Source organism: Polistes dominula, unplaced genomic scaffold, assembly GCF_049000335.1.
Source record: "Polistes dominula isolate Pdom_NZ unplaced genomic scaffold, Pdom_raw_medaka contig_18, whole genome shotgun sequence".
Taxonomy (NCBI): Eukaryota; Metazoa; Arthropoda; class Insecta; order Hymenoptera; family Vespidae; genus Polistes; species Polistes dominula.
Genome location: NW_028301164.1, coordinates 1,649,685 through 1,663,950, shown reverse-complemented (window position 1 = coordinate 1,663,950; position 14,266 = coordinate 1,649,685). Strand labels below are relative to the sequence as shown.

Here is a 14,266-nt window from a genome sequence, read left to right as displayed (position 1 = left end):
CATTGAATATCTTTGATTTATCGGTCAATCTAATAAAATTTCTAATCTTATAAAATTGATAAGAAATGGATGATCTTTTTACCTAGTAGTCAGACGTCAGTCTCGATGCTCATGCAGGCTGGATTAATATTATTATTGTGGCGAGGGTTGCAGTTGGGCTTCTTCGTCATATCTGGTTGTGCCAGTAGAATACCTTCTTCCAGCTCCATTATATCCGACGACGACTCCGACATCGAGCTCTTCTTCATGTGCTGACCTATATTTATTTATTCAATAAAATCATTTCAAAGAATTCATTAAAATGTTTTTTATTATTTACAGGTTAACATGAAAATCAAATATTTCTTTATATATATTAGGGTTGAAACAAAAGTTTGAGAATTTATTACGTTGAAACTTCATTTTGAAAATTGAAAACAATGAATTGTTTTCTTTTTGTAAAATTTATTTTATCAAATGTTAATATATAAAAAGGTGGACTAATTTTTGGTTCATCCTATTATGTTATATTTTTTTAGTAAAATTTACTATGTCAAATATTAATATAAAAAAAGGTTTAGGTTCACGTTATTATAAAATATTATTTTCTTTTTTTTTTGTAGAATTTATTATATATAAATAAGAAAAAAATATAATATAATAATTATTATAAAAAAATAATATACAATATGAAATAATTAATATAAAAGAAGGTACACACCAACTTTTGGTTAACCCTATTATATTATATCTTTTTTTTTTTTTTTTTTGGTAGAATTTACTGTGTCAAATGTGTTAATATAAGAAAAGGTGTACACTGAGTTTTACTTCATCCTAATATATCTTTAGTTTATTAATTTTTTTCCTTACCTAACGTGCCAGGGAGATATGGACAGCTAGTCACATGATTGAAATTCTGTGACTGCATTTCTTCCTGGTCAGTCTCACGGTGATAGAAGTAGTTGAAGTTGGAGACGATGACGGGGACGGGTAACGCGATCGTCAATACACCCGCGATCGCACATAGGGAACCAACGATTTTCCCCCAGACTCCCACGGGCCTGTAACATAAAAATTATACGACTCGATTCGGCAACGTAATTGGGTGCGAAGAGCGTGTAAAAGGTCATTCTTGTATATATGCTTTGGTGCTAGGTGTGGTGTCACTAAATTTGTGTGAGTTTCTGCGGTGTCGAGTCGAGTGTGGCTCTCTACTTTATGCGGTATGTTTTTGGACTCGTACACTGGGTGTCACTTTTCAATTTATAATCAACCATAAATTTTAACTATTTTATTTATTTATATTTTCATTTCATTTTTATTATATTTTACTTTTTTTTTTTTAGAATTATTTTTATCCTATTATGTTCAGGACAGGTATTTATTTATTGATAATATATCATATGTGTATATATATAAATATTTTTTATTTTTAATAATATCTTTAATATTAATTATAAAATTAAAAAATTATTTTTATAATAATATAATATACAAATATATATAAATAACCATATGTTTTTATACAATTATAATTCGTCAAATTATTTTTAAAACAAAATTGCATTTATTACCAATACTTTTTGATATATTATTCTATAGATACTGCAAAAAAAAAAAAAAAAATTAAAAAACAACATACTTTTCTCAAATTATTTTCATTGAAAAAAATTAATTTTTTTACACCACAGTTTTGTGTTCATTTGAGAATAATTTTTGAGTACTCTGTACGACAGATTAAATGTTTGTTAAGAATCAGATTATTTTAGAAGATGTTGAGAGGTGTTTTTGATTATTTCAAGGAATGATATATTTTAATTATTGATTATTAATTGAAAAGTTAAACCCTATTTGTACATACCGACCGTCTCCGTGTTGACTTCGCAGCACTTAATAAAACGACCGTATGTACATATAAATTTGCAATACTCGTCCAATTTGAAAGCTGCCGGCTCTTTAGACTACTAGACTAAAGGACCAAATTTTAGGGCTCGCTAAATAGGCTTTTCTTCATAATGCGCGATCTATTATGCTCTATCGCGATATACGATTTAAGATAAAGGATATTAAAATAGCCATTACGTGCTGGTGATCCTTCTAAATTACGCGAAGCTTCGGTGTCAAAATTATATTTTATATGTATACATATATTTATATAAATATAATATATATATATTTATATATAATTTATATAAAGAAAAATATACATATAAATGAAAAATATAATAGAAAAATCGAAAATTCATTCATTCGGGCAAAGAAAATAAATGATTTCATCTTGCTTTGGATATATCGTTGATACTTGAGAAAATTATCAAAGAATTGCATTCTGTAAATATTTTATCTACAAGAAAGATTTTTGTTTGTTTGTTTGTTTGTATAATAATTAAAATAATTTCATTATTTAATATTTTACTTCATTTACTGGATTCGTACATGCAAAAGATTTATTCTATGAAAGAAAGGTAATATAATCTTGTTGTAGATAAAAATTATTCAAAATGTATCTTTGGCGCATATTTGCAAAATAATCTTTAAACTATCATCGAAGTGATATAGAACAAATATATATATATATATATATATATATATATATAAAGAACACTTTTTTTTATTTTGTTTGCTAATGTTATAATTTCATTCTTCATTTTGTATAAACAATTGTGAATAAATTTAATTAATAATGATCACTTCTGTTAGTTAATGATAATCTGCACTTATGCGCGAATTTTTTTTTTTCTAATATAATGTATTAAATATTGTAATAAATAATTCAGTTGCATCAAGTATCAGTTTTGTGAAATAAATCATTCCTGCAGGTGTCACTGTACTATGGGCCTTCGTGATCCATGGCTGATGGCGCATAAAAAATGATGATGGTATCAAGTATAAAAGGAAAAAATTAGGGGGTTTTTAATATAATACTAATGATCAATAAATGATAATAATTCTTGATTAAGATAAGAATACAAGTAGTTGAAAAAATTAGAAATTCAGCGAGACATGCCGGGCACTATCAGGCAGAAGACTTTTCACGCATGCATGGGATGTATCTCTCTCTTTACTTTGTTTTTCAATTTTTTATTTATTTATTAATTAATTTATTTTTTTTTTAAAAGATGTATATAAATATTAATTTAAATTTAAATATTTTTTTCTTTTATTGAATAACAAATGCATGTGTGTGTTTTTTCTTTCTAATTATTATTTTGGAAAAGAAATTACTTGAAAAAATCTTGTTAGAATAAATTGAAATATTGATAAACTTTTGTATTTTGTTAAATCCACGACACACGCAAAAGGGATGCTATTATTGGATTAATTGTAACTCAAATGAAATCAAAATAAGAAGATTAAAAAAAGTCAAAAATGTATTTTTCAAAAGAATATAACGGTGTGTTATGTGGGAGAAAAATAACAAAACAAAATAATCAAAGATAAGAAACAGATTTAAAAAAAACAAGAAATAAAACTCAAATTGTGATTAAACTTGTGGATTTTGAAATGGGATAAATAAGATTGGAATATCTTTGATAAAAAATTGATAAAAAGGAATTGATTAAAATCTTTCAGAGATTTAGGATTTAGATTTCAAGAGGGATAGGAGGATGGAAGATTAGGATTAATTCATCGAAAATTGGAATTTATTTGTCGGTTTTGCATTGACGAATTAAATAAAAAATTAAAAAAGATAAATTTCAAATTTGATAAACCCCTCAACTATTTTGTCCAATAATAATAATAATAATAATAATAATAATAATAATAATAATAATAATATAAGAAGAAGAATATATCCGTCAAAAAAAAAAAAAAATATGAGAACAAACTTTGAGCTAACGTACAACTTTAACAACTAACAACTTTAACATTATTGTATCTGACCCTGACACAATATTCATATTGATTTTTATTTTGTATTATTTTTTATTAAATTACATACACGCTCCATTTCAATTATTTCAAAAAAGTATAGACAATTTGAAATAGTTAACTTTTCCCCAACTCCCTCATCTCCCTCACCCCTACGTCCTTCTAAAAATAACAATAATAAATAAACCAAACCAATAACTGACTAACAAAATATAAAGTTTAAATCAACGAGAGAATAAAATTTAATTTATTTGATGGGCCTAGCTAATAATTAATTGCATAATTAAAATATCACTTAGAAATACAATTGGAAATATTGAGAAATACGAAGTGGGGATTATTCGAAAGTGGGTTAGAAAGATATAAAACATTGGAAAGGGGGTGTTGAGAAGGGGGATGAGATGGGCCCTGGGGAAGAGAGGAAAGGATAGAAGGTTGTTGGGTGGGAGTTGATAAAGTTAAACGTGAAGGAATCTTCTTAATCTTTCTAAACCAATCGATAAAGATAATTATTGAAAGAAATCGAAACTGTAACTTCGGCTGCTGCAGTTGCTGTTGCTGTTGCTGTTGTTGTTGTTGATGTAACTACCACTACTAATACTAATACTACTAAATACTATTACTATTACTATTACTATTGGGCTAGTTACTGTTACTATTTCTATCTCAAATCACTATGATTGTTTTTATTCGTTTTTTAATAATATTTTGTCACGTTTTTAGCCTTGGGGCGTATCCAAGGAGCTACTAGTAGTAGTCAGCAACCTTTACTTGCTGACGGAGGACACTTATTGATTTACGGGAAGCAATTGCTTAGGAAGAAACTCCTTCGGACATAAATACTAAATATCCTTTTCACATTTATCCTTTTATTTTATTTTCTTTTCTTTTTTGTTTTTTCTATTCTATTCTTTGTCATTGGATAAATACAAACCCCTAACTCCTAGAATATAACTATCCTATTACTGGATTGAGTATACGACAAAAAAAAATATAACAAATTGAAACTAAAAATAAATAAAATAGAATAAAAAAGAAAAAAAGAAAGAAACATGGATGAAAAGTAATATACATCCAACGACAACAATTTGTTTTTCCTCAAAATTTCTATCGATGAAAATGATGGGGAAAAAGAGAAGGAAAAAAAAAATAGTTCGCGAAAATAAATATTTGATACAACTAGCTTGATTTGTTTGTCAGTAACTACGAGTGTTGTTTGAAATTTATATTTTGTTTCCCATCTCTTTTTTATTTTTGTTATTTTTGCGTTAAAAGTTTTATTTTATTTTATTACAAACTATTATTATTTTTATTTTCATTATTATTATATTTCTTTTGTTTTCATTCGGAGAACTTTTTTTATTTAACTCTCTTGTTTTTTTTTTTTTTTTTTTTTTTTTTTATTTCATTTTCCAATTTTTCAAACGAAAGACCCCCATCCCCCCCCCTTCCGTCATAACGAAGACAAGCCTGGTTGGCACCTGTGCCATCGCGTTTTCGAAGCGCATGATGTTTCGACATTTCCTTCTCATTGATCACCGTTCGACAATAGGGAACGACACAAGAGTCTCGTTGAGTTCTCTACTCTCTCTCTCTCTCTCTCTCTCTCTCTTTCTCTCTTTCAGTACCTCTCTTCATGAAGCTTCATTTACTAAACGTACTTTCTCAAACAGATAAGGCAAACGTATTGTACAATATTCCAGGACTGAATGCGTTAACCTTAATGTATATTCTGGTCTATGTACGGAAAACAAAAACTGTATTTATTAAACTATTGCCTATTATAAATTCTTAACATAAAAAAAAAAATAAATAATATCATTAAATGAAAATAAATGTAGAAGATAAATAATATCTTAAGTTATCTTAATTTTCAAGGTATTAATCCTATTGGGATATTAAATTGTAAAGATTAGAATTAGTAGTCCTCGATCTTTGAGTGCGAAGTACTCTCGTCTTCCTTCCGTAGCCTCTTTTAACGCAAGATCGTTAAGAACAGAATAGGGTGAGGTAAGAAAAAGAAAGATAGGATTAAAAGAAAAGAAAGAAGAAGAAGAAGAAGAAAGTACGATAGGTAAATAGGTAACTGGTAGTTAGGTGGAAAGTCAATGGAGGGTGAAGAGAGAGGGTTGGTAGAAAACAAGGGCATGTTGGTTCACAGTTGAAGTGGAGTTAAGAGAAAAAAGAGTGAAAGAGAGAGAGAGAGAGAGAGAGAGAGAGAAAGAGCGAACGTGTGAAAATGGGGTAAAAGGGGGATGGGGAGGTGGATAGTAAATTGCAAATAGGGGATGGGTTCGAGTCTCGAAAGGTCGAGTACTCAAGGAAGATAGGCTTTAAAGGGATGAGCAGGTGGACGAGATAAGATTAAATTAGTTGAAATAGTGGCGATGATTAAAGTTGGGCTTAAGAAAAAGGAATTGGGGGTGGGTAGGACGCTGGTGGTGCGTGTGTTCGTTTTGGCGGGCATTAACTAGAGTCTTAAATGAAAGTGAGTACATCATACGTCATGTCACCATAGCCCACGGTCGTCATCGTGACAACGGCCCACCAGAACGCGTCCGGAATGGACTTGAAGAATGAATTCTCGGAGCCGGCCTCCGCGAAGTATACCGCCGATGAAAATAGCACCACACCTGCAATGCAAGGAAGAAAACACCGGTTCAGTGGGTTTATTGCCCCCGGTGGCTCTGTACCTCATGTCCCCGTAGCCCACGGTCGTCATCGTGACCACCGCCCACCAGAACGCGTCCGGTATCGATTTGAACTGGCTGTTGTGCTTGCCCACCTCCGCAAAGTACACCGCCGACGAGAAGAGCACCACACCTGAAAGGCAGACAAGAGGAAGGCATGGTTCAAGTGGTGTGTGTTTTTATCACCGTTAGATTCTACACGCGTTTCTTGGTACAATGCATCATCTTTGGTAGAAGAGTCAGTTCTTCATCTCACTTTTATTTTTCCTTCTCCTTTTTTATTCATTTTTCCTTCTTATATCCGTGTCGGTATCATCATAATCATCATCATCATCATCACATCAGCCCACCCACGAATCATCATTTTATCATCATCGTTTTGCTTTTTTTTTTGGATCATCTGTCTTCAGGGTTTTTTATCCAATTCCCACAGTATCCTTCTTCTTCTTATTCCATATATCCATTCTCCTTTCATATGTATGTACGTATGTACGTATGCAATATGTAGTTAACGTGAGATTATATTTTATGAGATTATATTTTTTCGATCTTTCCTTCGAATCTAGAAACGTATCATTAACGTTAGGAATTTAACGACAAACCTTTTTGTCAATTAGCTCGGATCCATCCATTTAGTCCGTCATTACTTCATAAGATAAATCCCGATGAATATTATAATATAAAGATATTTGTTCGATGACACACACACACACACACACACACACACACACACACACACACACACAAACACACATATAGAGATAGACTTAATAATAATAATATAATCGTATGAAATAATTATATAAATAACGAATGCGAATAATAAATGAAACTCACCGATAAAAAGGAAAAAGATGAGAAGACCGAGTTCCCTCATAGAGGCCTTCAGAGTACGTCCAAGTATCTGGAGGCCTTTACTGTGCCTGGACAATTTGAATATCCGGAACACCCTGACGAGCCTGATGACTCGTAAAATCGCCAGGGACATTGCTTGATTCGTGCTCTTGTCCTGAGGGCTAACCGGTGCCTTTGGTAGATTAAGCGTGTCTTCTTCCTCGGCCACTACGGTGGCGAGGGTGATGAAGTAAGGAATGATCGCGATGATGTCGATGATGTTCATTACGTCACGGAAGAAGTTAAATTTATTTGGGCAGGCGAGGAAGCGCACGGACAATTCGAACGTGAACCAGATGATACAAATAGTCTCTATTAGGAAGAATGGGTCAGTTATGTCCGGCACTTCGTCTTCCTCGATCTTCGTGCCGTTCGTCGTAGTATTAAAGACCTTATAATGCTTAAATTCTGGCAGGGTCTCTAGGCAAAATATTACGATCGAGAGAAGAATCACGAACACGGATATTATGGCGACCACCCGTGCTCCCTGCGAGCTTTCCGGGTACTCGAACAACAACCAGACCTTCTTCTGGAACTCGTGCGACGGCAGCGGCTTCTCCTCTTCTTTGATGAAGCCCTCGTCCTCCCTGTTAATTATAATATTCCTCATTTTTACTATCATCTTCTTTTTGTTTTTATTCATTTATTTTATTTTAAAAAGTAATCGTTAGGTTTTTTTTATTAAATTACAGGAACTCCATTACACTTTTGTGTTCATAGTTATATTCGAGATTATTTTATGCAAATATCATTTAATAAATTGTTCTATTGCCAAGGAGCTCGTACAAAATTAATTAATATTAATATTAATTAAAATTAATATTTATCTTGGACTTGATCAAATATAAAATAAAACAAATAAACGAAGACCACAATGTGTAAATTAAAATTTTATATAATTCAATACACAATTTATTGTGATTCCTACAGTTTCATATTCGTTTTTGATATATTAAAAATACTGATGAAAAATGATACAGTTAAGTTACACTGATTTTATCAAACGATACTGAAGAATCCATACATTTGTTTTACATTTATTTCCACGTGTGTGACACGTAATATTTATCCTTGCTCCAAAATTATTATCACGAGTCAGACACAGGCAAAAGGGGGTTCAAAAAATAAGAGAAAGAGGAAGAACAAAAATCAAATGTACATTATACTTTCTCAAATGTGATCGTACCTGAACTTGTTGGTTGCAAGCTCGCCCAATTCGTAAAATTTGATTTCCTCGGAGAACACATCGAGGGGAACGTTGACTGGCCGTCGAAGTCGACCACCGCTTTGATAATAATAAAGTATCGCATCGAAGGAAGGCCGATTCCGGTCGAAGAAATATTCGTTGCGAAGCGGATCGAAATATCGAAGCCGCCTTGCCGGATCGCCAAGCAGCGTGTCCGGGAATTGGTTTAGCGTGCGCAGTTGTGTCTCAAACCGTAATCCACTCACCTGTCCAAGACAAAGTCCTATAATATCCTTTTTATTTCCTTTTTCTTTTTCTTTTATTTCTTTTTATCATCAATCAAATATACATTTTTAAACGATTTTTCTTTTTAACATAGTAAATGTAATAAAATATTATTGGATTTTATGGGGAGGGTATTTTTTAAAAGTATTCCAAAGCTGAAATGAATTTGTGACAAGATATATTATAAATATTATGAAATTGTATATTTTATACAATTTCTTAATTTATAGATTGATTGTGTTGGATAATTAACGTGTTCAATGATTAACCCTTTGAGGTACGGAATTTTTCAAAATAAAATAAAATGTTCATTGTATCACAGATTTGGATTTTTTTTTATAAATTGCATAAGGTTAACTTAATTTTTGTATTAATAAAGTAATAACCTTATATAGAAACACAAAAATTTAAGTTGTTTTGTAATAGGGTGATACTAAAATAGTATTAACATATAAATTTACCCATCAAAAATGGTGGAACGACACTTTTTAATACTACCCCCCTATATCAAATTTGAAACCTTACTAAAATTTGATTATTTTATAAATTGCATAAGATTAACCTAATTTTTATTAATAAAATAATAATCTAATATAGAAATTAAAATTATTTTGTTATAGGGTGATACTGAAATAGTTTCAACGTGTACATTTACCCATCAAGAAAAGGTTGAACGATACTTTTTAATACTATCCTATCTCAAAGAGTTAAAACCTTACATTTTCATTTCAATAAACCATAATAATAATAATAATAAACGATATGAATATAATTATAATGTTAGTTTTAAACTTGTTCCTCTGTTTTTTTTAAGCAACGAAAACATGGATATTTGTAAGGTATCATTTAGTGTCAATTGTCAGGCCCCAAGCGATTTTGAAAAACGATCGAACAGATAACTGTAATTGGCGCAATGCAGTCGTGTCATCCACGAGGACAGATAATTCCGTTCACACAATACGACCTTGGTACTATATTGCCCCTGATTCCAAGACGAACTTGGATGCTTGCCAAATACGGTCTGTAGGTCACTTCGTGTCTTGAGATAATCTTCCTTTAGGAAAAAAAGAAACTGAAGGTGTTCTCACTGACGACCTGGTGTTGTTGCAAAAGGTATGAATTACTTTTTTTTTCTCTTTTTCTTTTCTTTTTTCTACCCCTTAAACTCTCTTACCTACCCCATGTTGTGAAACACAACTCTTATCGTAAAGTAGACTTGGGAATTGTTCCAATAAAAATCGAATCTATCTATCTAATTTAAATACACGAGTATGTACTTCTCTGTACTTCGATAATATTTATGATTTTGTTCGAGAAAAGAATAAGAAAAAAAAAAAAAAAAAGGAATGAAATGATAAATAACAAAACGGGGATAGTATTGATTGTATCCATTGAAAAATTATTCTTTCTAAGATTTATGTTTTGTTTTCTTTTTTTGGAGGGGGGGGGGTGATAATTTTCTACATGAATAATTTAAATGTATATTAACTAACTAACTAATTTGAATATACGATTACTGTAATATTTGTTTCTATTGAGTTATTTGTTATACTAGGGATCCATATACGGATCGTTCATGCAAAGGCCCCATACGTACGAGCGACTGACTCATAAGGGTCTTACACCATGCGATGATAAGTATACTTATGAACAAACTTATTATTATCTGTGATTACTTCACAAAAAGTAAATAATTATAAATCATATCTTTAGTAAGTTTTTTGTTACTAATAAAAAATTGTAAACGTTTTAACATTTCAACTTAAAAAAAAAAAAAAAAAAACAAAATGATATATATATATATATTTTATTTTCTATTAAAAAGATTAACCCTTTGCATTCGAAATATTTTATGCTATACGTGTATTTTGTATTAGTGCATTTTGTGTGTGAGTTTTTTTTTATAAGTGTATCTTAAAAGTGCAAAGGGTTCATTTAGATTTGAAATGAAATGGAATTTTGTAAATTCTTTTATGTATATATCCATCGAATGTGTGAAGAAATAAAATAAAACTATGGATATGGGATTTTACTCACGTTGATGACGACCCTCTCACAAAAGTCATGATCGTGCGGTATGGGCTCGAAGTGTGTGACGCCTGTGTATTGGGTGTGAGGGTTCGGCCCATCCTCGTCCTGGCTGCTGAGTTTCGGCAGCGATCTAAAAAGAGAAAAAATCACGAAAAATCGTTAAATTCGTTTAATTCAAATCATATTGTCAAATTTTTATTGAACGACGTGATATCATATAGTAAATATATGAATGTTGATATATAGAAACAAGATATCTCGTAACTTTTGTTAAAACAAAAATAATAGAAAATAATTCTAGGTGAAAATAATTAAATCGATTATGTTAAAGATAAAATTTTGTTCATATAAGGATTTTTGTTTTTGTTTTTTTTTTTTCGATAAAAATAAGCTTACAAATCTTATGTGAGTGCACGCGTGTACTTTGACTATTATTTTTATGGTATAAATAATATTTATGTTCAATCATAATTCATTTATTAATATACTTTAAATAATTATAAATATATAATAATATATAATAATAATATATAATAATATAATATATGTAATATATATATAATACAAATAATATTTAATTTTATTAAAAAATATAAAAAATTTAATATGCATAAAATAATATAATATATGTAATATATAATAATAAATATATAATAACTCTAAAATATATTTAAATATTTTAAAGTATTTTATATTTATTATATTATTAATATATTAATTAATATAATTAAAATATACTAATTTTTGTAAAGTAAAAAGTTATTGTTCGTATAATAAATTTTGTAAATCAGGGAAAAGTTAGATTTCAGTAACGTTTACTTTCTCTTAATATTTTTACATATTGCTATTGATAATTTTTATGAAATAATTGTTATTAAATATATTTCACAAAAATAATGATATCTTATTAAAAAAGATTAGAACTTATTTTGAGTGACTTTTAATAAAAAAAAAACATAAACTATTATATTAATTATAACAATATAATAATTTCTAAAATATATATTCAAAAATAATATAATAAAATGAATTCAAACTTAATCTTAATAACACTCGACAAATTTTCTCTTATTTATTTTTATTTAAAAACAAAACAATGTACGATTAATTTCTTTTTTCACGTAGAATCATTAACTTGTTAGATTTGCATCACAAGTTACGAGAAACCCTGTATATATATATAAATATAATTATTCATTTATATGTATGTGTATGAGTAATGCTTATGTAAATAGTTACTGTAAATATATATTTAGGTATATATATATGTATATAGGCACGTTCTCTTAAATCGCAATCCAAGATGCATCTGCGATCTACGTGATAACTAAAATATTTAGGTAAACTAAATGACTACAGCATATTAGCGTATAATCCTTCGTTCTAATACTAATCAACTTTTCTACGCAACATTTCACTTTTGTGATTCGTCATATTGATCGAATCTCTACATAACGATAATACGTGTATGTATTATTTATCTGTATATGTGTAGGATTGATCGATGATCATTATTCTTCTACTAAAATTACTATTCAGATTATATCGATACACATATGCGGAAATTTCGATAGCAGTTTTACGCTCGAATAGAATCGAGATGACTATCTTTTGGCACTGTGCCAATAATCATTTCTCGATGATTCAGAACGTTTCCTTTTTCACCCACCTTCTAGTTTTTTTTTTTCTTTTTTACCAACTAACAACACATATTTTACAACAAAACTTTTCCAGTTTTTTTTTTTTCTTTCTTTTATTTGATTTGATTTGTTTTGATCTTATCTAATCATGCTAATATTATTTCCTTTGGTAGATTATTTTTTTTTTATTTTTTTATTTCACGACTATCAGGGGTGGGAAAAATAAATGGGATGTCTCATTCGTTGGTTTGAAAATAATTGGTTAGAATTTGAAGCAAAAAAAAAAAAAAAAGAAAAGGAAAGGAAAGAAAAGAAAAATAAGAAAGAAATACATGAATTTGAAAATAACAGAAAAGAACCTTGAAGATTCATAATAAAAATCTTTTCGAAAAGAGAGTCTCGAAAGAACCTTGAAAGTTAGAAAGGATCACCACCTTGCCCTGAGAGATCTCTCAAAACACACACACACACACACACACATATACAAACATACACATATTCAAGGAGTTACTAAATCGTTTACAAGCGTGAAAAATGTTGCAAAAGCCACGTGCCTTTAAAAGAATTTGTTTCTTAAACAATATTTTTTTTTTTCAACCTATCTTTCTACTTAAGGTATGTGCCTTTGCTAACGAGTCTTTTTAAAAAAAAAAAAAAAAAGAAAAAAGAAAAAAGAAAAAAGAAAAATAAATTTCAAAGTAACCTCCAAAGATATTCTCTCTTCGATATTTTTCTTTTTATTGCTAAAGATTATTTTGGTTTTCATTTCATCGTTTCTTCGATGTAAAAACTTTCAACGATCTAAAGTAGAAAATAACATATCAAAAATATCTAGTAGGTACTTGTCTAATCTTTAAATAACTTCTGATCGATATAACAAGTGTTTTTCAACAATTTCTTGAATTATCGATCCCCCAAAAAATAAAAAATAAAACCAAAAGTACTACTACTCAATATTATATACTTTTACATATACAATTAATATATATATATGTATATATCAAAATTATTTATTTTTAATAATTTAATAGCAATATTTTTTGAAACAAATAATATTATATATTATAATAATATTAATAATAATGAAGATATTATATAAAATAATATTTTATGATCAATGTGTAATGTTTCAAACATTTTGTTAGGTATATTTAATTTATTTTAATATTAAAATATTTTAATATTCCTATAAAATCGAAATATTTTTGGAAACAAAAATAATATATTATAATAATATTAATAATGATAATGACATTATTTAAAATAATATTTTATGATCAATGTGTAATGTTTACAACATTTTGTTAGGTATATTTAATTTATTTTAATATTAAAATATTCAAAATATTCCTATAAACAAGTATAAAATATTCCTATATGTAAAATATTTCTAATATTCCTAAACAAATATTTGTTAAGTATATATAATAGTATATATAATATAGTATATATTAAAAATATATAATAAAATATATATAGTTATATATGTAATATATAATAATAGTATATAATAAAATATTTCTATTTTAATAAAATATAAATAATAAATATTACAAAAAATATATATATTTCATATAAAATAGGTAAAAATTATGGTTACAATATTGCAATATAGGAAATTTTTAGTAAATTATTGCATACATATATTTATAAATAATGTATATAAATTAAAGTAAATTGTTATATAT

The 14,266-nt window shown here is 28.5% G+C and overlaps 1 protein-coding gene across 16 annotated transcripts in view; it reads right to left on the bottom strand.

The window, feature by feature from the left end:
• Positions 1 to 14,266, bottom strand: part of shaker (potassium voltage-gated channel protein Shaker) — a 202,827-nt gene that overhangs the window by 20,877 nt on the left and 167,684 nt on the right. For 12 of the 16 annotated variants that reach the window (XM_015325163.2, XM_089178905.1, XM_089178907.1 and 9 more), the window contains 6 exons: positions 10,945 to 11,068; positions 8,623 to 8,888; positions 7,380 to 8,023; positions 6,356 to 6,485; positions 850 to 1,040; positions 83 to 256 (listed from right to left, as the gene is read on the bottom strand). In XM_015325163.2, the coding sequence (XP_015180649.1) occupies positions 90 to 256; positions 850 to 1,040; positions 6,356 to 6,485; positions 7,380 to 8,023; positions 8,623 to 8,888; positions 10,945 to 11,068 (1,522 nt within the window). In that variant the 3' untranslated portion in view covers positions 83 to 89. Of the gene's footprint in view, positions 1 to 82; positions 257 to 849; positions 1,041 to 6,348; positions 6,486 to 6,545; positions 6,676 to 7,379; positions 8,024 to 8,622; positions 8,889 to 10,944; positions 11,069 to 14,266 lie in introns of those variants that run through there. The other 4 variants (XM_089178901.1, XR_016178708.1, XM_089178904.1 and 1 more) reach the window with 4 other exon arrangements.